General features: G+C 48.2%; 3 protein-coding genes across 7 annotated transcripts in view; all 3 read left to right on the plus strand.

Moving 5' to 3' along the window:
• Positions 1–246, plus strand: part of cped1 (cadherin-like and PC-esterase domain containing 1) — a 12992-nt gene extending 12746 nt beyond the window's left edge. The window contains exon 21 of one of the 3 annotated variants that reach the window (XM_035646690.2): positions 1–246. This exon is cut by the window's left edge and continues 738 nt beyond it. The gene's annotated coding sequence lies outside the window, so the exon portion shown is untranslated. The other 2 variants (XM_035646697.2, XM_035646706.2) reach the window with 2 other exon arrangements.
• A 189-nt stretch (positions 247–435) lies between these two features.
• wnt16 (wingless-type MMTV integration site family, member 16) lies at positions 436–4227 on the plus strand. The gene is made up of 4 exons (XM_035646758.2): positions 436–785; positions 1736–1962; positions 2989–3278; positions 3549–4227. Exons 1-4 carry the CDS (start codon positions 709–711, stop codon positions 4005–4007), a joined length of 1053 nt encoding a protein of 350 aa, XP_035502651.2. The 5' UTR covers positions 436–708; the 3' UTR covers positions 4008–4227.
• Positions 4228–6214: 1987 nt separating this feature from the next.
• stab2 (stabilin 2) lies at positions 6215–26351 on the plus strand. Of its 3 annotated transcripts, XM_035616315.2 has the most exons (69): positions 6215–6353; positions 6718–6842; positions 6936–7051; positions 7386–7471; positions 8438–8504; positions 8750–8845; positions 8938–9060; positions 9228–9424; positions 9546–9673; positions 9752–9885; positions 9976–10055; positions 10175–10324; positions 10407–10550; positions 10624–10686; positions 11104–11220; positions 11358–11411; positions 11505–11585; positions 11677–11829; positions 12746–12805; positions 12884–12985; positions 13106–13192; positions 13300–13411; positions 13495–13675; positions 13763–13856; positions 13935–14093; positions 14451–14546; positions 14634–14726; positions 14818–14865; positions 14939–15066; positions 15146–15248; positions 15481–15558; positions 15683–15772; positions 15876–15983; positions 16071–16202; positions 16290–16418; positions 16492–16554; positions 17123–17221; positions 17323–17518; positions 18134–18229; positions 18335–18392; positions 18515–18588; positions 18697–18822; positions 18912–18985; positions 19059–19130; positions 19285–19404; positions 19484–19528; positions 19599–19679; positions 19781–19936; positions 20018–20140; positions 20235–20294; positions 20367–20531; positions 21008–21097; positions 21176–21322; positions 21643–21702; positions 21799–21922; positions 22218–22367; positions 22454–22558; positions 22647–22754; positions 22839–23032; positions 23136–23277; positions 23357–23490; positions 23562–23727; positions 23999–24105; positions 24187–24306; positions 24392–24538; positions 24621–24731; positions 24811–24942; positions 25469–25570; positions 25697–26351. In XM_035616315.2, the coding sequence occupies exons 1-69, from the start codon at positions 6261–6263 to the stop codon at positions 25850–25852; spliced, it is 7710 nt and encodes a 2569-aa protein (XP_035472208.2). In that variant the 5' UTR covers positions 6215–6260; the 3' UTR covers positions 25853–26351. The 3 variants fall into 3 exon arrangements, with proteins under 3 accessions (XP_035472208.2, XP_047192293.1, XP_047192294.1); XM_047336337.1 differs by having other exon boundaries at positions 18134–18392; XM_047336338.1 differs by having other exon boundaries at positions 15182–15248; positions 18134–18392.
• Positions 26352–26566: the final 215 nt, after the last annotated feature.

Raw genomic sequence — 26566 nt, forward strand, 5'->3', positions numbered from 1 at the left:
TCAAAGCCAAAGACTTATTGTGTAAAGAAATGTTTTATATTCTCTTCTGATATTGTTATTATTATATTTTTATATCCACAGATGTTTATCGTACCTTTGTCTTTCTACGTGTTCACCTGCTGGATCTTAGAACTTATGAATATTTATATGATGTTTTTTTTTTCTCTCTCTGAAAACTGTGAAGACATGAATCTGTTTGTGTTTGACCTCTGACCTGTTCACACATGAATCATCTTCAAACTTAAAGAAATAAAATGTAACTTTATCAGATGATAAATCTTCTGTTCTGATCACTGTGATCGATAGTTGATTATCGATTCGCCAGACAGTCTGTCTCCGATCCATCCGGCCAATCGGAGCCCAGCTCTGACGTCAGCTGCTGAATATGAATCCCGCTGGTCCAATGAGGAGCGTCCGGGAGCCGGACTGGTCTCCTGCACAATAAAGCTCGAGCAGGTTTCCTCGGGACAGCGAGGAGGGACCGGAGGACCACTGACGGACCGGAGGACCCACTGACGGACCCACTGACGGACCCACTGACGGACCGGAGGACCACTGACAGACCCACTGACGGACCCAGTGACGGACCGGAGGACCACTGACGGACCCACTGACGGACCCACTGACGGACCTGGACGGTGGATCTGCTCCGGGACCGGGTTCGAGTATGAGACCGAGCCTCGCGCTGAGAGCGGCGGGTCGGAGGTGATGGAGACGCGGCACGTGTGCGCCCTGACCCTGCTGCTGGTGTCCGTGTGTCCGCTCTGCTGCAGAGCCAGCTGGATGTAAGTCCCGGTCCGCCTCCGTATCAACCATAATCATAATCATAATTAGTATTATTATCTTTGTTAAACTGTATGAACTCAGGAGAGACACCAGAAACAAACTGTGTAATAAATGCTGAGTTCAAGTCTCCAGTGCGCAGCCGCGGGTTCCCGACGGATCAACATGAAGATTCATATAAATGAATATTCACTTTGTTACTGAAGTGAACGATCCGAACAAACTGAAGTGCTGAACAGTCTGAGCAGAGAAAACATGTCATGATGTTTCTATGATGAGTTGATGAAGGAGAACCAGCTGAGTGGATCTGATCAGTTCGTGTTTCTCAGCTCGGCTCCTTCACACGTCACGAGGATCAAGTCTCACGTTCCACGTTTTATGGAAATAAAGTTACAAGCAAAAAACAAATTCTGTGGAAAATCGGACAATTTATTTTCCACCATTTTGATTCAATTTTCCAGCAAATAACTCAAAGTGTTGTTCTCTTGGTTCACTGATCCATCTGAAGTGACTGGATCAAAACAAGTGTCTTTAAATAAATCTGCAGGTGATTGATCCAGTCACACACACACACTCGGGTGGTTCATGTGATGTGAATCCACCCGAGTTCTGACAGAACCAGACTTCTGCTCCTGATGAACGTCAGTTCACTCTGGAACTCGGCACACGTGTTCTTCATTCAGGGTTTTAATAAAAACAGATGCAGGGAAAAAAACCTCAATCTGAATCAAGAATAGAATTTATAGATATTTATAAAAAAGAGTAAAGACTCATCTGGATGAAGTCTGGTGCTTCTGAACATGAAGGTTATGACTATGGATCAGGATGAAACATGTAACATTTAACTAATGTGATCATGTGGAGCCTCAGGACCTCGGTGACTGTTTATACCTTCATACTGTATTATATGATTTATGATCTGTATGTTGAGAACTAACCAGGTCTCCCTCAGGTGGTTGGGCGGGACCTCGGCCATGGTACCGGAGCAGCTGGGCTGTGTGGACCTTCCTCTGAACCCCCGGCAGCAGGAACTCTGCAACAAGAAGACGTTTCTGCTGCCGAGCATTCGGGACGGAGCCCGACTTGCCGTCAGCGAGTGTCAGAGCCAGTTCAGACACGAGAGGTGGAACTGCTCCACCGCTGAGCAGCCGCCGGTGTTTGGACACGAGCTAACGAGCGGTGAGGCCGCTTCATGACAACACACCTCATTATGACTTGGGACTTGTTAGTCTGTACTTGTTGGTCTTGATTTGTTGGTCTAGACTTGTTGGTCTAGACTTGTTTGTCTTGACTTGGGACTTGTTAGTTTTGAATTGGGACTTGTTGACCTTGTTGGTCTTGACTTGGGACTTGTTGACCTTGTTGGTCTTGAATTGGGACTTGTCGACCTTGTTGGTCTTGACTAGGGACTTGTTGACCTTGTTGGTCTTGAATTGGGACTTGTTGACCCTTTTGTCTTGACTTGGGACTTGTTGACCTTGTTGGTCTTGAATTGGGACTTGTCGACCTTGTTGGTCTTGACTAGGGACTTGTTGACCTTGTTGGTCTTGAATTGGGACTTGTTGACCCTTTTGTCTTGACTTGGGACTTGTTGACATTGTTGGTCTTGAATTGGGACTTGTTGATCTTGTTTGTCTTGACTTGTTAGTCTGGAATTGGGACTTGTTGACATTGTTGGTCTTGAGTTGGGACTTGTTGACCTTGTTTGTCTTGACTTGTTAGTCTGGAATTGGGACTTGTTGACCTTTTTGGTCTTGAATTGGGACTTGTTGACCCTCTAGTCTAGAATTGGGACTTGTTGGTCTTGACTTGGGACTTGTTGACCTTGTTGGTCTTGAATTGGGAATTGTTGTCCTTGTTTGTCTTGACTTGTTAGTCTGGAATTGGGACTTGTTGACCTTGATGGTCTTGAATTGGGACTTGTTGGTCTTGTCTTGGTACTTGTTGACCCTCTAGTCTAGAATTGGGACTTGTTGACCTTGTTGGTCTTGAATTGGGACTTGTTGACCTTGTTGGTCTTGACTTGGGACTTGTTGACCTGATTGGTCTTGAATTGAGACTTGTTGACCTTGTTGGTCTTGAATTGGGACTTTTTGGTCTTGACTTGGGACTTGTTGATCCTCTAGTCTTGAGTTGGGACTTGTTGACCTTGTTGTTTTTACCACTGGATGATATCACTCTGACCCCTCCTCCCTCCTCCCTTAGGAACAAAAGAAACAGCGTTCATCTATGCAGTGATGGCGGCAGGGCTGGTCCACGCCGTCACACGCTCCTGCAGTCAGGGCAACATGACGGAGTGCGGCTGCGATTCTCGACTGCAGGGCGGTGGCTCGGCTGCGGAGGGCTGGCACTGGGGCGGCTGCTCGGACCACATCCAGTACGGGACCTGGTTCAGCCGCAAGTTCATCGACAATGCCGTCAAAAACATGTCGACGAGCAGAGGAGGCTACACGCTGATCACCATGAACCAGCACAACACGGAAGCCGGACGCCAGGTGAGACGGACCTGGTCTGCTGGAGGTCTCCAGACAGGACCTTGGCCGCTGGAGGTCTCCACACAGGCCCTGGGCAGCTGGAGGTCTCCAGACCAACAACAACAATAGAATAAAATTAAACAAAGTTCAGTTTCTGATGTTTGACGTCAGTGACATGTTTCAGGTATGAGCTTCATGTCGACTGACAGAAACTGAAGATCAGTACCATCTTTTAAATTCATGTCCCCTGTCTCCTTGTCTCTTTGTTTCCTTGTTGCCTGTGTCCTCAAGGCCATTGACAGGACGATGTTGACAGACTGTCGTTGTCATGGTGTTTCTGGTTCCTGTGCGGTGAAGACTTGTTGGAGGACGATGGCGCCGTTTAAACTTGTCGGCGTTTATCTGAAGGAGCGATACGAGCAGAGCGTTCAGGTGTCGGACCGATCGAGGAGGAAGACGAGGAGGAAGGTCCAGCGTCACCTCCCCATCGACAAACACCAGCTCATCTTCTTCAACAAGTCTCCAAACTACTGCCTGGAGGACCGGCGGAGGGGTGTCGCCGGCACCAGAGGACGCCGCTGCAACAGGACATCTGCTGGACCGGACGGCTGCAACCTGCTCTGCTGTGGCCGAGGATACAACACGCACGTGGTGAGACACGTCCAACGCTGTGAGTGCAAGTTTGTCTGGTGCTGCTACGTCCGCTGCCGGCGCTGCGAGAGCATGAACGACATGCACACCTGTAAATAAAGACAACGCTCACCTGAGGGTGAAGATCACCTGAGAGTAAAGGTCACACCTGAGAGAGAAGATCACACCTGAGAGTAAAGATCCGACTGAGTGTAAATATCACACCTGAGAGAGAAGATCACACCTGAGAGAGAAGATCACATCTGAGTGTAAATATCACACCTGAGAGAGAAGATCACACCTGAGAGTAAAGATCACACCTGAGAGAGAAGATCACACCTGAGAGAGAAGATCACATCTCAGAGAGAAGATCACACCTGAGACAGAAGATCACACCTGAGAGAGAAGATCACATCTCAGAGAGAAGATCACACCTGAGACAGAAGATCACACCTGAGAGAGAAGATCACATCTCAGAGAGAAGATCACATCTCAGAGAGAAGATCACACCTGAGAGAGAAGATCACATCTCAGAGAGAAGATCACATCTCAGAGAGAAGATCACACCTGAGACAGAAGATCACACCTGAGAGAGATCACATCTCAGAGAGAAGATCACATCTCAGAGAGAAGATCACACCTGAGAGAGAAGATCACACCTGAGAGAGATCACATCTCAGAGAGAAGATCACATCTCAGAGAGAAGATCACACCTGAGACAGAAGATCACACCTGAGAGAGAAGATCACATCTCAGAGAGAAGATCACACTTGAGAGAGAAGATCACATCTCAGAGAGAAGATCACATCTCAGAGAGAAGATCACACCTGAGACAGAAGATCACACCTGAGAGAGAAGATCACATCTCAGAGAGAAGATCACACCTGAGAGAGAAGATCACACCTGAGAGAGAAGATCACATCTCAGAGAGAAGATCACACCTGAGAGAGAAGATCACACCTGAGAGAGAAGATCACATCTCAGAGAGAAGATCACACCTGAGAGAGAAGATCACACTTGAGAGAGAAGATCACATCTCAGAGAGAAGATCACATCTCAGAGAGAAGATCACACCTGAGAGAGAAGATCACACCCTAACAAACATGTGAAATACTTAGTTAAACACTTGTTGTTTTAGTTCTGGTTCATTTACATAATGTTGACTGTAGAACAGTTTTCTTCTTCTACTTCTTCCTTGATCCTGATCTGGATCCTGATCCAGGTTCTGTGTGTTCTGGATCTTTTGAAGGAGACCACAGTTTGTATCACGATGATTCTTATTTTTATGTACAAAACAAAACAAATAAAATGTTTTTGTATTTTATTTTTGCCAATAAACTTTTATTTATGACTAAATCATCTTGTGTTTATATTTTTGAAACTGAAATTCAGACAATTGCATGAACAAACAGAAAATAAGTTTTGTTTAACAAAAAGATAAAAACGTTGTTAATTTCATTTTATAGACATGAAACGACTCAGACATTCACCTTCATAAAACACTCACAACAGAAGTTTTAACAAATTTATTAAATCCAACTGTTGAATCCAATAAAAATGAATGTACTTAAAGATTTTTTAGTGACGAGCGAAGCGACAGAAGACGTGAGAAGTGATGACACTGAGTCGAGTAACTGATCCTGATCCTGATCCTGATCAGGAGTCACAGTTTCAGTAACTGACAGAAGCTGAAGACTTGAGGTGAAAGTTCTGGACGATCTGATGATTGATGACGACGTCTGTTTGTACTGACAGTCAGCAGAATGTGTGAGAGTGTGTGTGTGTGTGTTATCAGCAGTGTGTGATGACAGAGCAGAAAGTTTCAGGAAACAGGAGAAGAGCAACAGATTCTTATTTACACTCCAGGATTTCCTGCTATTCAACACACACACACACACACACACACACAAACACACAAACACACACAATCATTGGATGGATCTAGAAGAAAACAGTCAGACACATAGTGACTAATTCTGAGTGAGAGAGATTTGGTGATTGATGATTGATTGAACTGAAGGTCTGGTTTGTTGTTCCTGGCAGTTTTTGATCATATGATGAGTTTGTTTGAAATCAACAACATGTATGTGAATTAGAGACGTGTGTGTGGGTTTGTGTTTGTGTGTGTGTGTGTGTGTGTGTGTGTGTGTGTGTGTGTGTGTGAATGTTTTGTTTGAGTCCTGATGAGAACAGTGAGAGAAATCACCTGATTCAGCAGTTTCCTTTGAGCTGGACTTTCAGGAAACACTGGGAGGAAGAGGAGGAGGAGGAAGAGGCCGAGGAAGAGGAAGAGGAGGAGGAAGAGGAGGAGGAGGAGCAATGGGAGGCTGAAAAGAGGTGGAGTGCAGCCATGAGGACAGAACAGACAGAGTCATGGATCTGAGTCTGAAGCTGTCACTCGTCTCTCTGATGATGATGATGATGATGATGATGAGGATGACGAAGACTTCAGCGGCTGCAAAAGAGGTAACGTTTTAATCTTCATGTTTGTTGGTTTGTTATTGGAAAGGTTTCCTTGGTAACAGGAATCTGGATCCGAGTTGTATTTAAATTGGGCTCAGTTTAGAGATTATCTTCTTCATCATCCTCATCCTCATCATTCAGTCACTATATTTATATATTACAAATTATTATTTTAAAGACTTTAATCAGAATCACTGTCTTGATTATTTTAATGTGTAACTTTAGTTTAGTTGAACTAAATTAATTCTTAGTTATTAATTTCACAAATTCATTTATGCATTTAAATTCTAGTTCCAGAGTCAAATTAGCGAACATGAAACTCACTGATGTGTGTGTGTGTGTGTGTGTGTGTGTGTGTGTGTGTCAGAACTTCTGCTCGAACTCGACGGTGATGAGGACTCGGACGTCCTGTCACTCCTGCAGTATCAGTGTGTTGATCCCATGTCCGTCAGGATACAAACGGACGCCAGGATCCGTGGCTCAGGACTGCAGGTGTGTGTGTGTGTGTGTGTGTGTGTGTGTGTGTGTGTGTGTGTGTTGTCCTGGGACCTGATTGGACAGTCTGAAACTGTTTGTCCTCCTCAGGTACTACGTCAAAACCGCCAGTCTGAAGTTGCACATAAGCGGCTGCTCCTTCGAGTGTTACCGGGAGGTGGAAGTGAAGAGCTGCTGTCCTGGTCACTGGGGTCCGGACTGTGTCGGTGAGGACCGAGGGGGGACAGGGGGAAGGGGGTTGGGGGTTGGTCGGGTGGTACGGGTGGGGGGTCCTGTCACATGGTCCGTCCTGCAGGATGCAGGTCGTCCTGCAGCGACCAGGACTTCCTTCCTCTCTGCAGACTCTCAGTCAACAGGACTGAAATGTGCTGACGGTCCCATGGAGCTGGAGAGAGAGACGGGATGGACCAGAGACAGACAGACAGACAGACGGAGGGACAGACAGACAGACATGCAGAAAGACAGACAGGCAGACAGAGAGAGAGAGAGAGAGAGAGACAGAGCGACAAACAGACTGATTGTGTCCTGTTGTCGTTTCAGAGTGTCCTGATCGTCCTGACAAACCCTGCAGTGAGAGGGGAAACTGTTCTGATGGAGCAGGAGGAGACGGGACCTGCAGCTGCCAGGTAACACACACCTGGACTCACTAACACACACCTGGACAAACACCTGGACTCACTAACACACACCTGGACACACACATGGACACACAACTGGACTCACTAACACACACCTGGACACACACCTGGAGACACACCTGGAGACACACCGGGGCACACACCTGGACTCACACCTGGAGACACACCTGGACACACACCTGGAGACACACCTGGGCACACACCTGGACTCACACCTGGAGAAACACCTGGACACACCTGGAGACACACCTGGGCACACACCTGGACTCACACCTGGAGACACACCTGGACACACACCTGGAGACACACCTGGGCACACACCTGGACTCATTAACACACATCTGGACACACACCTGGACTCACTAACGCACACCTGGACACACACCTGGAGACACACCTGGGCACACACCTGGACTCACACCTGGAGACACACCTGACCACACACCTGGAGACACACCTGGGCACACACCTGGACTCATTAACACACACCTGGACACACCTGGACTCACTAACGGACACCTGGACACACACCTGGAGACACACCTGGGCACACACCTGGACTCACACCTGGAGACACACCTGGGCACACACCTGGACTCACACCTGGAGACACACCTGGACACACACCTGGAGACACACCTGGGCACACAACTGGACAAACACCTGGACTCACTAACACACACCTTGACTCACACCTGGAGACACACCTGCACACACACCTGGAGACACTCCTGGGCACACACCTGGACAAACACCTGGACTCACTAACACACACCTGGACTCACACCTGGAGACACACCTGGACACACACCTGGAGACACACCTGGGCACACACCTGGACTCATTAACACACACCTGGACACACACCTGGACTCACTAACGCACACCTGGACACACACCTGGAGACACACCTGGACTCACTAACACACACGTCTCTGCCTGTCTGTCTCTCAGTCTGGTTTTGCAGGGACATCCTGTGAGGACTGTGAACCAGGTCGTTTTGGTTCCAGCTGTAGATCAGGTGATTTCATCAATACCTTTAATATTATTAAATCAATATTAAATTCTTATTCACTGATTAATACTGCCTGTCTTTCCCTCTGTCCCTCTCTCCCTCTGTCTGTCTGTCTGTCTGTCTCTCTGTCTGTCTGTCTGTCTGTCTGTCTGTCGCTCTGTCGCTCTCTCTGTCGCTCTCTGTCTGTCTGGCTGTCTGTCTGTCTGTCTCTCTGTCTATCTGTCTGTCTCTCTGTCTGTCTTTCTGTCCAGTGTGTTCCTGTGTCCATGGTCTGTGTGACTCAGGATTAAAAGGTGACGGTCGCTGTACCTGTTTCTCTGGATACAAAGGTCCCAACTGTGACCAAGGTCAGTATCTGTCGGTGACCTCTCTGTGACCTCTGACCTGTCTGTATGTGACCTGTCACCTCTCTGTGACCTCTGATGTGTCTGTGTTGCAGAGGTACCTGAGTGTGCGGCTCTCACCTGTCAGCCGAACTCTCGCTGTATGGAAGAAGCTCTGACGGGGAAACTGGTGTGTCAGTGTTTACCTGGTCACCAGAAGTCTGGAGATCAGTGTTTATGTAAGTTTATACCAAATTTACACTAAGATTACACAGAGTTTACACCTAGTTTACACCTAGTTTACAACAAGTTTACAACAAGTTTACAACAAGTTTACACTAATATTACAATGAGTTTACATAAAATTGCTGCAGCACATTAAATCTTTGGCCCTGTTTGTTCTCAGCTATAAACCCATGTGTCCAGCGGGTCTGTCATGTCCAGGCCTCCTGTGTCCACACCGGTCCGAACCAGCACCTGTGTGCCTGTAACGAAGGTCACAGTGGGGACGGACGAGTCTGCATGGCCATCGATCCGTGTCAGACCAGACAGGGAGGCTGCGCCGCTCAGTCCACGCGATGCGTCTACGACGGACCAGGAAAGGTAATGGAACACTGAAAGGAACTTGGATTACGACTCAAGATTAGGGTCAGGATCAGAACTAGGATCTAACCCGTTCATATGAGTATCATGTCTTTCTCTGTTCTCTGTCTCTCTGATTCAGTCTCACTGTGAGTGTCTTCCTGGTTTTGATCACCTGTCGGACGGCGGCTGCAGCCTGAAGGATTCCTGTCGACCTGGTTCCTGTCACAAGAACGCCAACTGTTCCACCGTGGGCCCAGGACGAGTGGAGTCAGTCACCTGAACTTTATCTACAGTCCCTCCTGTAGGACGTGTTACAGGTTTGACACTTGTCCTTCTGCCCCACAGGTGTACGTGTGTCCAGGGTTACATCGGTAACGGTAAAGTGTGTTATGGGAACATCATGCAGCATCTGAACGAACTGAACACAGAACCTGGAGGACAGTGGAGCGGTCAGCTGAGCAACGCCATCACCCTGTTCGGTACCAAGACGTTGTTCATCTCTTCTCACTTTCTAGTTGAAAAGTTCTCATGTTCTCACATGAACATAAAAAACATTGTGCTTGTTTCAGGTTCTCTGTCGTGGCCTCTGCAGAACCTGGGTCCTTTCACTTTGTTCGTCCCGATCAATAAAGGCTTCAGAGGAACTTCGGTGGGAATCGATCAGTTGCTCTGACATCAGTTTCTCGCTCTCGATGATATAAACTGATTTGTGACGACAGAACTGTTCTGTTGGAATGTTGGTTTCAGCCTCATGTTGTCCATCCACAGGTGCGGACTCTGACCGCCGACTTGTCCAAAGCTAAATACCTGTGTAAGATGCACCTGGTTGCCGGAGTGATGCCGTTTGACACTCTGAAGAAAACTGACGTCTTTTACACCCTGACTGGAAAATCTGCTGAGATAGACACATCGGAAGGGGTGAGAGTCTCACACCAGGGGCATCACTGATGAAGCTGAGCCTCGTCTCCGTCCGCAGATCAAAACGTTACTTTTCTTCCAGGACACTCAGACTAAAATCCGTATCCATGGCAGCAGAAAGAGAGGCGTGATCATCCAGTCTGACGTCGTCGCATCCAACGGGATGATCCATCTCATCAACAAGCTGATGGACAGCGTCTCGCCCACCGTGGAGAGCGACCCCAAGGTACAGAGCATTCTCACTTTAGGCCCGGTTCTGTTGGACCGATCCACTCGTTCATGCTGTTTGTCTTCCTCAGGAGAACCTGATGAAGATCATCTCTGACTATGGAAAATTTGACACGTTCAAGTCTTTGTTGGAGGTAAGAGTTTCCTGAGCACAACACCTTTAGATTCAAAGAACATGAGGAGTCGAGCAGATCCAGTTTCCTGTTCAGATTAATAAAACATCCTGATCCTGGTCCTGGTCCTCAGAGGACGACCCGGTTTATAATGATGGTGGTCGTCGTTGAGTTCGGCTGATCGTTGTTGAACTCTTCGTCCAGATGATCAGTTCATCTCAGACACTGTGAACAGGATCAGGATCAGGATCAGGATCAGGATCAGGATCAGGGTCAGGGTCAGGGTCAGGGTCAGGGTCAGGGTCACGGTCAGGGTCAGGATCAGGGTGAGGATCAGGATCAGGGTCAGGGTCAGGGTCAGGGTCAGGGTCAGGATCAGGGTCAGGGTCAGGATCAGGATCAGGATCGGTGAATACTTTACGTTCACTGTCTCCACAGAAAACTGAACTGGCGTCGGTCATGGATCTCCCCGGACCGATCACCGTCTTCGCTCCCAGCACTTCAGCTTTCGATGCGATGACTGACGGACACCTGACGTTTCTCAGCAGCACTGAGGTGAGAACACACACACACACACAAACACCTGAGACCTGAGACCTGAGACCCTGACCTGATGCGGACTGGAGGTCTTCACTGGGACCTGGTTCTTGTTGCGTTCTTGGGTTTTCTAACGTCTAGTTGTGAATCTTCAGGGTCACAACAAGCTGGTGGAGCTCCTCAGGAACCACGTGGTCCAGTCCACCACGGTGAGTCTGTTGTCTTCATCCAGTTGGTCCTAACTTTAGACGATGATCATGATGATGATGATGATGACGATGAATTCTCTTCCTGATCTGAAGCTGGAAGTCTACAACGCTGTGTCAAGTCCCACACTTGTGACAATGGCCAATCAGGTTCTGACAATCAACGTGACAGAAAACGTAAGTGTGTCTTTGTCTCTTTGTTATTTTTAATTTAGTATTGTTGGTGTTGCATTCAGGGTCGTCTGTTTTCTTGCCTGTTGTGTCTCAGGGTCAGATCCTGGTTAACGGAGCAGCCGTGTTGGAGGCGGCTGTGGAAGCGAAGAACGGACGTCTGTACGTGCTGGATGGAGTCTTGACTCCTCCCTCCATCCAACCTGTGCTGCCCCACAGGTGTGACATCACGGAGACAAAGACTGTCAGGGTGAGACGCTATTATTTATGGACGTGTTGATCAGTCAAATAGGATTCTATGTTCGATTTGATCTGATATTTAATGTTTGATTTTAGTTGCTGGTCCTGTGGGTTGAACCTGGTTGAGTTTTAAAAGTTACACACAAACACAATGTTTAGAAACAAGACGCTCGTTTTTCCTCTGGTGAAATGACTCGCGTTCCAGTGTTATTCAAACATCTCAGATGTCAGATGTCAGATGTCAGATGTCAGATGTCAGATGTCAGATCTCAGATCACAGATGTCAGATGTCAGATGTCAGATGTCAGATGTCAGATCTCAGATGTCAGATGTCAGATGTCAGATGTCAGATGTTAGATGTTAGATGTCAGATGTCAGATGTCAGATGTCAGATGTCAGATGTCAGATCTCAGATGTCAGATGTCAGATCTCAGATGTCAGATGTCAGATGTCAGATGTCAGATGTTAGATGTTAGATCTCAGATCACAGATGTCAGATCTCAGATGTCAGATGTCAGATGTCAGATGTCAGATGTTAGATGTTAGATGTCAGATGTCAGATGTCAGATCACAGATGTCAGATGTCAGATGTCAGATGTCAGATGTCAGATGTCAGATCACAGATGTCAGATGTCAGATCACAGATGTCAGATGTCAGATGTTAGATGTCAGATGTCAGATGTCTGATCACAGATGTCAGATGTCAGATGTTAGATGTCAGATGTCAGATGTCAGATGTCAGATGTCAGATCACAGATGTCAGATGTCAGATCACAGATGTCAGATGTCAGATGTTAGATGTTAGATGTTAGATGTTAGATGTCAGATGTCAGATCACAGATGTCAGATGTCAGACCTCAGATCTGCAACGGAGGAAAACCGACCTCAGAACTTCTACAGTGAATTTATTGGACTTTTGTTTCCAGGGTGAGTGTGTGCGCTGCTCTAAGGTCAAACTGTCGCAGTGTTCGTCTGGAGTTTACACAGTAAGACATCTCACTCTGTTCACTTTCCGTTCACCCTCTGTCTCCGTACAAGTGTCTCAGAGTCTCTCTGTTTATCAGGGCGCCTCCATCTTTGGATGTGTGTACACGCTCACCTTTGGCAGTGTGCCCGGCAACATCGTGGCAACCGGTTGCTCGCCGCTCTGCAACGCAACTGTGAAGGTAAAGAAACAGACTCATGAACCTCAGAAACACCAAGGTCCCGTTAAAGGCTTCTCCGGAGCTTTAGGTCACGTCTCGTGATCTTCATCACAGTGTGTGTGTGTGTGTCTGTGTGTTCAGACTCCAGCGTGTTGTAAAGGGTTCTATGGTCCGGACTGCGGTCCCTGTCCAGGGGGACACCAGACACCCTGCTCAGGACACGGTCAGGTCAGACGCAACATGCCACTCATGGGTGGGGGGGGGGGGGGGGGGCGAAGCGTTGATTATTTTTTACAGTGAATTTTATTTTTTACAGTGAATTTTATTTTTTACAGTGTTTGGAGGGGGTCGCTGAAAACGGGTCATGTGTCTGTGATCAGAACTTCCGAGGCTCTCGTTGTCAGTACTGCTCCTCCTCCAACAAACACGGACCGAACTGTGACACGAGTAAGTGCGAGTCTCCTCTCACCGTGATGTCATACAGGTAGGTGTGATGTCAGCAGCGTTTGACCTCACCTCTGTGTCCGCAGCCTGTCTCTGTGTCCACGGACAGTGTGACAACCGTCCGGACTCAAACGGCGGATGTAAAGTGGACTCGTGTCTGCCGGGCTTCACCGGGCGGTTCTGCGATCGACAGACCGCGGTCTGTGGCGTTCAGGGTCAGTTCTGTCACGCCCACGCAGACTGTGACTTCAGCGAGGGGACGATCAGGTGAGTTGTTGAGCTGTTGAAGCCAGCACCGTCAGATGAACAGCAGGGGGCAGTGAAGAGTCAGTACTCGTGTCTGTGTGTTTTCAGGTGTGTATGTAAACCTGGTTACCAGGGTGACGGTATCACCTGTGTGGAGGCAGATCCCTGTGCCCCGCCTCTCCGCGGGGGCTGCAGCGTGAACGTAAGTCTCTCTTCAGTGACGAGCAGCTCGTCTGTCCTGATGTGTCGTGTTGACTCTGTCCGTCGCTGCCCCCTGCAGGCCAAATGTATAAAGACAGGGGCAGGGACTCGCTCCTGTCAGTGTCTGACAGGATGGAGGGAGGACGGAGACGAGTGTCAACCAATCAACAACTGTGACGGTCCTGACAGAGGGGGTTGCCACAGCAACGCCACCTGCATCTACGTGGGTCCTGGACAGGTGAGATGATGTCATCAGAGTTCGCTGATCGTCTTTATATAGAGTCAGTGATCGTCTTTATATACAGTCAGTGATCGTCTTTATATAAAGTCAGTGATCGTCTTTATATAAAGTCGGTGATCGTCTTTATATAGAGTCGGTGATCGTCTGTCTCTGATCGTCTTTTTATAGAGTCAGTGATCGTCTTTATATACAGTCAATGATCATCTTTATATACAGTCAGTGATCGTCTTTATATACAGTCTCTGATCGCCTTTATATACAGTCACTGATCGTCTGTCTCTGATCGTCTTTATATACAGTCACTGGTCGTTGTTATATATAGAATAACTGTCTGTTCTGTCTGTTGCCGGGCAGAGTGACTGCAGCTGTAAGTCCGGTTACCAAGGAGACGGTCGTGACTGTGAAGCAGTGAATCAGTGCGTCAGTGTCTCTGGTGGTTGTCATCACCTGGTGAGTGACACATCACAACCTCCTGACGAACAGCTGATCAGACGATGAAGAGTCACATGACTGATGGTGTCTCCTCCTCCCCCTCAGGCGAGCTGCCGGCGGCTGTCGTCTCAGTGGACGTGTGTCTGTGACGACGGTTACCTGGGAGACGGACACCTGTGTTTTGGCACTGTGGAAGAGGTGAGCGGTGGCCATGTTGAGCTGTTGTGGTGTGTTCACTGTCTGTTGAGACCTTGTGGTGTGTTCACTGTCTGTTGTCCTGACATTCCAGGAGCTGGTGGTTCTGCTCGAGGCGTCCCAGTTCTCCAGGTGGACCACTGTGAGTATGACTCTGAGAACTAAGACCTGGTCAAACCGACGTCTTCATCACTGACTCCCTGTTCCTCCATCAGGACGCCGGAGTGTCTCTGTCGGACCAGAACTTCACGCTCCTGGTTCCATCTTCAGCTGCTGTCGACAAAATGTCTGCGGACGATAAACACTTTTGGACAACGAAGGGAAACCTGCCGAGTCTCATCAGGTTCAAATCGTCTTCACTTCACAGATTCTAATGAAACGTGTTTCAGCACTTTATCAATATGTTGTTTCATATCTGACAGAAATCATATGATCCCTGGAAACCACCCGTCATCCAGCCTGAGCTCCACTTCCTCTCTGACCTCACTTCTCAAGACTACTCTTCCTGTTTCAACATCCAATGAGGTGAGTCCACAGAGGGGACTTGTACTTTCTCGTTGTTTCTTCATGATCATAACCAGATAAATTTCAGACACGTTTGAACGTGAATGTTTTATTTACTGAAGGCAACATCGTCATCCTGTGTTCGTCCAGTTTGACGTCTGACAGAAACAAACTCGTCACTAAGCAACAGAAACCGTCTCTGAACTTTGTGGCTCATAAACTTTCTAACGATGTTCATTTGTTTGTTCATCAGCTCACAACTGTGGGCGGAGCCACAATCACCACATCCGATATCACTGCGACCAACGGACTGATCCACATCATCGACCAGGTAGAGGGTTGACAGTGTTAACGATGAGGATGATGATGATGATGATGATGATGATGATGATGACAATGCTGATGATGCTTGGACGTCTCAGACTGACGGACATTCTCTTCCTGTTCATCCTCAGGTTCTGGTTCCTGACAGGAAACTGAGTGAAGGGCTGTTGGGGACGCTCGCTCTGAGACCAGAGTTCTCTCTGTTCAGATCATATCTCATCGTATGTACACACACACACACACACACACACACACACACACACACACACTCACACACACACACACACACACACACTCTAACTGTGTGTGGTGTTTGTCGTTCAGGATTACAACCTGACAGACGAGATCCAAAAGGACGACGAGTTCACCGTATTCGCTCCGACAGATTCCGCCGTCAGCACTTATCTTCAAAAAACGTCTGCGACGGCTCTGGTACTGCTCACAAAGTCCAGTGAACAATAAATGGTCAACAGACGTATTCATCCAGTGAAGAAACATGTCTGTTACTTCTGTTGACAGGATGTGAACACGACTCGTTACCACGTGGTGGCAGCAGAGCGCCTGTTGAAGACCGACCTGCAGCCCGGAGGATACAAACAGACGCTGCTGGGATTCTCCTTCCAGCTCGGCATCTTCCCTCGAGACGGAAAGGTTCTGATCCGAAGCCTCGAGAGTCTGACGCCGTCACTCGTCTGATCTCTGACTCTGTCTCTGATTCTTTCTCTGCTTCTCCTGCAGCTGTTTGTGAACGACGCTCAGATCAACTCCTCCAACATCCTGAGCGGTAACGGAGTGATCCACGGTCTGTCGGCCGTTCTCCACATCAACAGGAACCGCTGCGACGAGGCGATATACAAGAAAGTCATGGTACAGAACCCGAGGAACCGAAGAGTCACAGACACAAACTCGGCTGTTTATCAACCTCTTCTTTTCTCCACAGGAAACCTGTGTCGACTGTTTGTTCCCACGAAGCAAAATCTGCCCAAATGAGACCGTCCCCGAGGTGAGAACCATGAGAACCTCACAACCTCAGAACCAGAATATTCTGATCACTGATCCAACAGCAGAACAACCAGAAACTGAACCTTCGTCCACAAACAGGCAGAAGAACAAATCCAGGAAGAGAAAAACTTCAGTCTGCAGTTTGCAGACGACTTGATTTTCTACTCTGACATCTGACATCTAACATCTAACATCTAACATCTACTCATCATTTTTGATCGTCAGTGATGAAATCTGTCATTTTCTGTGAGATGAACTGAAGAGAAAAGATTCGTCACCTCAGACGTTAATATCTCAGCTTCCACTTCCTTTTCCTACAAAGAGACAAACTTCAGATGCTCCATAAATATTCAGACAGTCGTGATCCATAAGTATTTAGTTTGTATTTGAGTTTTATTTCTCCACAGGAAACTAAACATTCATGACGCTTATATTTGGTTTATTGAGACATTTCACAAACTACGATTAAATCTGATCAATCAAAGAAACATAGACCAAACAGACTCAACTGTGATAGAAAATGAATTTATGATAAATAAATATAAGAGACAACTGACTGTTCTCCACAGAAACCAGGCAGAAGCAGGAAGTGTATGTTCACACGCATGTTCGAAGAAGAGCGACTGTTGACGATCGGCTGTAAAGCCTCCTGCCTGAGGAAGACTATCGTACGTTATGATTATGATTACGACTATTAATCATATTGTGGTTTTTGTTCATCACGTCCACTCTGTCCATCCAAGGTGTCAAAGATCTCGTCTGTCCTCAGGTGCAGCGCTGCTGCGCCGGGTTCTTCGGGCCGCACTGCGAGCCGTGTCCCGGGCCGCAGGCTCGGCCCTGCTCCGGTAACGGACCGTGTTCTGACGGAACCAACGGGACCGGAGTCTGTCGGTGTAACTCGGGTTTCAACGGGACGGCGTGTGAGACCTGCCAGAGCGGCAGATATGGAGTCCACTGTGATCAGGGTGAAGGCTCCTCATACAGTACAGACAGTACAGACAGTGTCAGTACAGACAGTAACAATAGAGACAGTACAGACAGTAACATTACAGACAGTAACAGTACAGACGGTTACAGTACAGACAGTAACAGTACAGACAGTACATACAGTACAGACAGTTACAGTAGAGACAGTAACATTACAGACAGTAACAGTACAGACGGTTACAGACAGTGACAGTAGAGACAGTAGCAGTACAGAGAGTTACAGTACATACTGTTACAGTACAGACAGTAACAGTACAGACGTTACAGTACAGACAGTTACATAGAGACAGTAACAGTACAGACAGTTACAGTACAGATAGTAGAGACTGTTACAGTAGTAGTAGTTACACTACATACAGTAACATTACAGAGGGTAACAGTAGAGACAGTACAGATAGTATCAGTAGAGACAGTACAGACAGAGACAGTACATACAGTAACAGTACAGACAGTAGAGACAGTTACAGTAGTAGTAGTTACACTACATACAGTAACATTACAGACAGTTACAGTACAGACAGTAGAGGCAGTTACAGTACTACTGGTTACAGTACAGACAGAACAGACAGTAACGTGTGACTCTGTCTCCTCAGTCTGTCGTTGTTCTCACGGACGCTGTAGCGAGGGACTGACGGGCGACGGGACGTGTGAGTGTGACGTCGGCTGGAGAGGAGTCGTCTGTGACGAGAGTAGGAAACAGCTCAGACACATATATAATATATATTCAATATTATATACACACAGTATATATGTGTATACAGTGTATATATCTGATGACGTGTGGTGTGTTGCAGAGGTCGAGTCCGGAGTTGACGACTTGTGCGGCTCAGTGAAATGTCACAGTAGTGCAAAGTAAGTGAAGTGAGTCAGTGTGCGGCTCCGCCCCCTGTGTGATGCGGCTCCGCCCCCTGTGTGGCGCGGCTCCGCCCCCCGCTGCTCCACTCACAGTGTCCGTGTTGTGTTTTGTGTGACAGTTGTGTGATCGAACTATCCGGACCCCGGTGTCTCTGCGCTGCCGGCTTCCAGGGGAACGGGACTTCCTGTCAAGGTAAAGGTCAACTGAGGTGACCTGGGACCCAGGTGTGACTCACCTGAGTCCCAGGGGCGTGTCCGTCAGTGAACATGTGAATGAGTGAATGTATGAATGTGTCTGCAGCCACTGACCCGTGTGTGGACGATAACGGCGGCTGCAGTCTGGACGCCGTCTGTAAGCGGACGAGACCCGGACGGAGGGAGTGTGTCTGTAACAACGGATTCTCAGGCGACGGACTCGTGTGCGTTGGTAGGTGTCGTCTCAACCTGCATGAAGAATTTAAATGATCTTTATTTATGTCTTCTGTCCTCACATTAACACTCAACTGTCTCCCTCAGAGATAAATGCCTGTCTGGAAGGAAACGGAGGTTGTCATGCCAACGCAGACTGCGTCCACGTCGGACCGAACAAGGTACAGACCGACACGAGCTGGTGGTTATTGATTATTGATTATTGATGAATGATGTCATGTTCCGTCTGTGCAGACAACCTGTGCCTGTGCTGACGGTTACTCAGGTGACGGACAGAACTGTCACATGATCAACGTTTGCCTGAAGGTAATAATGGTGACTCCTAAAGGGGCATGTCCCGCCTCACCTCTGACCTTAAGCTGTTGATTTCTGTGACTCACGTGACGCTGAGGCTGCATGTGACTCTGTCAGAACTGTGAACCAATCAGAGAGCTCCGCTCGTGTCTATGACTGTTTCCAGAAAAACGGCGGCTGCCACCAGAGTGCCCGCTGCAACATGACCGCCCCCGGCGTCCGCACCTGCACCTGCAGGTCCAACTTCCTTGGAGACGGACTCACCTGCAAAGGCACCCTGGCGAAGGTGAGTGGCCGACTCGTGACATCACGACCTTGTCCGGTCCGTGACCCGGTTCTGTGACCTAACGTCCGTCTCTGTGCAGGAGATGCTGACGAGGAAGCTGAGAGACTTCTACCTGGCGCTGACGGTGAGTGATGTTTCTCTCTGTCGCCTCCTGCAGGTGAAAACTGACTAAGCAGCTGAAACTCTTCTTCCAGGTTCTTGAGATTTCTCTGAGAGGTCGCGGCCCGTTCACTGTCTTCGTCCCGAGCAGCGCCGCCTTCGCAGCCGATAGCAGGGTGATGATCAGACATCAGACGTGAATCTGTCGCTGATTAGAAAGTGACAAGCACAGTTGTCAAATGATAACAACAGGTTATTTCCTCTGATACTTTTTTAGTTGAGGTCAATGATGACGAGCAAACGTAAAGAAACGTGCGGCGCCATCCTGCGCAGCCACATCGTTATGTGTCACACGCTGCTTCCTGCCGACCTCAGTCGACCCCGGAACCTGACGTCTCTGTCGGGACTCGTCCTGACGACCAGCTCCTCCCAGGTGACTAATCACAGCGAGCGTCCTGAGTGGCTCAGGCATCACGATGTTTTATTAATAAACTGATATGTTGAATGTTTTCAGAGCAACATCTTCATCAACCAGGTGAACGTCACGTACAGCGACGGCATCAGCATCAACGGCATCTTCCACGAGATCGACAAGGTTCTGTTGCCTCCCGACGTCGACACGGATCCAGACGTCGCTGTCAGTTCACAAAATTTATCTTTCCATGAGTTTCTGATCAATCAATAATACGACTGTGAATTCACTGATCAATAACGTTTCTGTCCTGACTCAGCTGAACCTGACCGACGTGGCTGATCGTCATGGTTACAGAAGCTTCTACAAGCTGCTCCAGGTGAGACCCCGCCCCCAAGCTGTCATTGGCCAGACACGGTCATGTGGTGCTGATGGTTCATGTGTGTTTCAGGACACTGGGGTCGTCGACCTGCTGAGTGACGGGACGACCGTCTTCATGCCCTCGGACGCCGTCATGGCGTCGCTGCCGCAGCAGCAGAGGGACTTCCTGTTCCACCCAGACCACCGCCCCCAGCTGGTGGAGTACCTGAAGTACCACGTCCTGCAGGGCCAGAGGGTGAGTCCGGTTCAAACACTCACAACTTTATTTAAACATCAACAGGTCGTCGTTACACAAACACGTTTTCATGTTACTACACACAGATGATATTATTTATTACTTTATAGATATATTGTTTCTGAACGTTCAGATCAACTGAGTTAGAGTCTGATCGATTGTAACACGAGATCAAGAACAACATCTGATACTCACAGGAACATTAGAGAAAAATATTTTCCATCCAGTTTTTGATATGAAGCATGAAAGTCACAGTTTTTTATATGAAGGTAAAATAGTGTGTCATCAGCATATAATGACATCAGACTTCACTTATAATTCTGTTTACATTCATTTATTTCACCTGGACCAAGTATTGATCCCTGAGGAATCCCAATCCAGATCCGAACCAGATCAAAAACCAGATCAAACCAGATCCGAACCAGATGTTGCTCTCCGTGTATGAACTGGATCTCAGATCTTCTCTGTTCCCTCAGATCTACGCTGAAGGTCTGATCCACCTGGACTCGGCCCGGACGCTTCAGGGTTCGTCACTCTCCTTCAACTGCGGAGGGACGGACGACATCGTGAGTACGACAGGAAGAGAAGTCGTGACGATGATGAGGTGATGACGCTCACTTAACCATCGTCTTCGTCTTCAACAGGGAGAAATCTTCGTTAACGACGGGAAGTGTCGGATCGTGCAGAGACACCTGGTCTTCACCGGCGGACTCGCCTACGGGATCGACTGCCTGCTGACTCCGCCCAGCCTGGGGGGGCGCTGTGACGAACAGAGCAGCTTTGACCTGAAGGTAAAGCCTCTGTGTGCAGCGCCCCCTGCTGGGCGGAGGCCGGTGGCTACAGCTACAGCTGTTTTATAAATAATGTTCCAAAAAATACTGAAACAACAAAGTAAAAAAACTTGATGTGTTAATCAGTTTCTCTTCGCTGCTCAGGAAGTGTTTTATTTATGATTCATATTCAATAGATTATTTAAACTGCTCAGGTCAGTGAATATCAGAAAGAGATGCTAACGTTAGCTCACATGCTAATGACGTCCAGGACCGGTTCCAGCCGGTCCCTCGTTTCTGGATCTGGTTTGATTTACGTCTTGTTTCTTCTTCTGTGGTAGATGAGCTGCGGAATCTGCAGCACCTCGGCTGTTCGATGCCCGAAAGGGTCCAAACAAAAGGTCTGATCCTCATCTTTTTCATCCTCCCCATCCTCATCGTCACACACATAATGAATGTTTTTATAAATCTGATGAGTTTCTGATGGTCTGCCTCAGGAGATCCAGAAGTGCGACCTGCCCAAGATGTTTGTGACGAAGAACTCTGGCTGTCTCTCCGTCTGCACCGTCAACTTCTGGCAACCAAAGTGTTGTCATGGTTACCACGGACGAGACTGTCTGGGTGAGACAACGTCTCATCGCTGCTTCATCGCTGCATTTAACAACACTTCAGATCGGTTTGATAAAAAAACCTGAAAATTAAGATCTGGTTATTTTTTATGGAAAATGATGAAAAGGAAGAAATGACGAAATCATTTTATTCAAGACTTTTAAAATGTATTTGTTTTAAATAATCATTTTAATCTTTACTTAGTAACAAAAGCAAAAATAAGAAACTGACAATTATATTTTATACTAATATTAATACTTTGACGTGGTGACATCATTAATGAACCTGTGTTGATGGACGGGTCCAGTGTGTCCAGGCGGCGCTGGCTCCCCCTGCGGTAATCGTGGGAAATGTGATGACGGTCACCTTGGAAACGGCACCTGTACCTGTGACGCGGGCTTCGGGGGCATGGCCTGTGAGCAGTGCAGTGACGGATTCTTCGGGCCAACCTGTAAAGGTGAGCAGTTCTCTGAGTGACAGTCGACCCTGAAGCCGCGTGACCCTGAAGGCATCAGGAACTGAACATCAGACTTTGTCTTTCAGCCTGTAACTGCTCACAACACGCGTCATGTGATGACGGGCGCAGAGGGACGGGCTCCTGTTTCTGCGAGGCGGGATGGACCGGAGAGCGATGTGACGTCGAGCAGGGTGAGTCACCTTGTGTGTGGTTGTCATGGCGACATAGTGACGGGCATGTGTCAGTCGTGTCAGTTCTGTCTCGTCTCGTCTCGTCCAGCTCAAGTCCTGGACTGTTCTCCGTCCTGTTCTCCGAAAGCCGTCTGCAAGGAAAACAACACCTGCGTCTGTCGGACACTTTATGAAGGAGACGGATTCACCTGTACAGGTAAACATGCCATGAACACGCGTTGATATGACTCAGCATGACATCACTTCCTGAGAATGTTACTATCTCTGATGTCGTCCTCAGTGGTGGATATGTGTCAGTGGTGGAACGGCGGCTGTGCTAAAGGAGCTCAGTGTTCTCAGCGAGGAGAACAGGTGAGCTGCTCGTGTCCTAAAGGTCACTCTGGAGATGGATTCACCTGTCAGCCCGTCGACCCCTGCGTCGCCGTGGACAACGGCGGTTGTCACGAACACGCCACCTGCACCATGACGGCTCCGGTGAGGACGACCCTCCGATCACTTTACAGGGTCTGACTCTCGACGTGTCGTCGGTCCTGACGTGTGTGTGTGTGTGTGTGTGTGTGTGTGTGCGCATGCGCAGGGCAAGAAGAAGTGCACGTGTAAAGCCGGCTTCGTCGGCGACGGCGTGACCTGTGAGGTCAAACAGCTGCCAATCAGCCGCTGTCTCCAAGACAACGGACGATGTCATCAAGACGCCAAATGTACAGATCTGCACTTTGAAGGTATCGATCACGTTGTTTTTCTTGGTCCAATCACAACCGCTCACCTGATCAGATCAGCTGATGTTGTGTTTGTGTGCAGACGCGACGCTCGGTGTGTTTCACCTCCGCTCCGACAGGGGGCAGTACAAACTCAACTACACCAGGGCTCAGCAGGCCTGCGCCGCAGAGGGAGGCGGCCTGGCCACATACACGCAGCTGGCCTATGCTCAGCAGGTCAGTGAACACAACACGGCCGCAGCAGGTCACGCGTGGCGTCCGCCGACTAACGGCGCCGCTTTCCGCAGGGCGGGCTCAACATGTGTGCTGTCGGCTGGTTGGACGAGGCCCGGGCGGCGTACCCCACCACCTACTCCAACCCCAACTGCGGCTTCGGACACGTCGGCATCGTGGACTACGGCGTCCGGAGGAACCTGAGCGAGACGTGGGATGCCTTCTGCTACCGGAGGAAGGGTGAGGAAGAGGAGGGACGACGGGCTGATGATTCAATATTGATTTTACATTGATGTTGTTTTGACGAAGAAATAAAGAAAAATATAAAAAGGCGGAAGATAAAAAAATATATTTTACTTAACGAGAATTTATCCACAAATTATTTTCCAAACGTTTTGATCTGAGGTCACGTGACATTCAAGGTCCAGTGGCTCATCAGGTTTAAAAAGAAATGGTAAACTGGAGCGATCAGTTTATTGATCAGTGATCAGCATGATGTCGTTGGGGTCAGAGGTCAGCTGTGAGTGCCAGCCGGGCTTCGTCGGAGACGGGTTCAGGTGCACAGGAAACCTGCTGCAGGTCCTCGCATCCACGCCGACCTTCTCCAACTTCCTCACGGTGAGTCGTCATCGCAGAACCGCGGCCGCTTAAACGTCTCACGTTGATGATGTCATCGTGACCTCAGTTCTTCTTCCTCAGCAAATCCGGAACAACTCCGAGACGTCATCGTCAGGAAAACAGTTTGTGCAGCGTCTCAGCAACCTGACGGTCCAATCCACGCTGTTCGTCCCCGACAACGACGGGCTGCCCGGCAACCAGGTCAGTGTCCAACCAACATCCTGTGTCAGCTGTCTCTCCTCACCTGTCTGTCCTGAACTGTCTGTCCTCACCTGTCTGTCTGTAGACTCTGTCTCAGCGGGACATTGAGTTCCACCTGTCCGAGGGACGAGCGTTGCCGCTCAGCGAATTGAGGAACGGAAGTCGCATGCGGACGAGAGTTGGAAGTCTGATGGTGGTCGGAGTGTCCGACCTGCTCGACCCCTCGGCTCTGGTCAGAATTGTTATTATTATTGTGTAAATGATATTAATGAATAATAAAGACGCTGGTTACCATGGCAACGTTCTCTTCTCAGTCGTCCCGTTACATCAACGATCGCTTCGTGACCGACTCGGACATCCTGGCCTCCAACGGGATCATACATGTTCTCCAGGGAGCCCTGAAGGCCCCACCCCCTCGCCACGAGGTGAGTGTCATCACGACAACAGCGTCCCTCCCTCTCTCCTGCACACGAGCAGTAACCTCCACTGTGATTGGCTCTCCAGATGCAAGTGGGCCACAAGGCAGGAATGGGAGTGGGCGTGACACTGCTGGTGATCCTTGTGGCGGCGGGCGGGTGTGTGGGATACAACTTCTACAGCAACAAGACCAAGGGCTTCAACTTCCACTACTTCAAGGTCAGAGACGATCCATATCAACACCATCAATATCAACATGATCAATATATACAACATCAATATCACCACGATCAATATCAACATGATCAATATATATACCATCAATATCAACACCATCAATATAAACATGATCAATGTATACACCATCAATATCAATACCATCAATATCAACATGATCAATATCAACACCATCAATATAAACATGATCAATATCAACACCATCAATATCAACACCATCAATATCAGCACCATCAATATAAACATGATCAATATAAACATGATCAATATCAACACCATCAATTTCAACACCATCAATATCAACGAGACCAAGTCCTTCAACTTCCACTACTTCAAGGTCACCAGGGGGCGGGGCTTATGACCTGTACTACTGCAGCCAGACCGCAGGGGGCGGGGCTTATGGCATATGGACACCACTGCTCACATGACACGTGTTTTATGAGCCTGTTGTATTTTATTGGTGTAGAATATTTCCATTGATCAGATGAATTGTCTTTGTCTCCGACAGGACGAAGAGGAGGAGGAAGAGGCTCCGCACACAGGCTGCAGCCGCAGCATCTGTAACCCGGTTTATGAATCAGCTCCAGAGTCAGAATCGTGTGATGTCACAGTGAGTCACAGATCCACAAACACTTGTCACGCTGGTCGTCGGCCGCTTCCTGTCGTCGGCCGCTTACTGTCATCTGCTCCCATTCGTTTAAAATTATGTTTCATTTGAATGTTTGTTTGTTTGCAGGCGGCGGACAAACACGAGGAGGACAGAGGATCATGTGACCTGCGGGACGGAGGATCACGTGACCTGCTGCGGGACGGAGGATCACGTGACCTGCGGGACGGAGGATCATGTGACCTGCGGGACGGAGGATCATGTGACCTGCTGCGGGACGATTGAAGGGAAGCTGCAGCGTCAGACTCTCGCTCTGTGGTTCAACACGTGGAGCAGCTGATGGACGACTAGACACTGAAGCGTCGTTGTCTTCAGCCACAGAACAGCGACGATGCTTTCAGGTGCTCAGTCAGATTCTCTCCTCTGATTGGTTTAGAAATATAAACTGTAGAAATCCAGCAGATCACGTGACACTGAAAAGTTAAATGTTTATTTAAAAATGAAACATTGTTTCTAACACACACACACACACACACACACACACACACACACACACACACACACACACACACACACACACACACACACACACACACACACACACACACACACACACACACACACACACACACACACACACACACACACACACACACACACACACACACACACACACACACGATTTTGTTTCAACAGTTTTGTGAATGTTTGACTTTTCTTAATTTCATGGGTAACTTTGATTATGTTGAAAATAAATCTCAAAGAAATAAAGAGTTTAAATAAAGGTGAAGAAACTTTGTCTATTTTTTGGATCAATATGTTTTATGTCTTTTTTTTTTTTAAGTTCAGATTTAATAGACATCTCAAGATTCTCCAGGAAATGACATCACAGGCGCAAAATTACTAATGTAGGAACATGTCTCCTGAAGAGATCAAAGGTTAATTGTTTTTCTGTGAATTACTTTGATGAATAAAGTTTTATTATTATCAACAGATTCT

The sequence above is a fragment of the Scophthalmus maximus genome, chromosome 12, assembly GCF_022379125.1.
Source record: "Scophthalmus maximus strain ysfricsl-2021 chromosome 12, ASM2237912v1, whole genome shotgun sequence".
Classification (NCBI taxonomy): Eukaryota; Metazoa; Chordata; class Actinopteri; order Pleuronectiformes; family Scophthalmidae; genus Scophthalmus; species Scophthalmus maximus.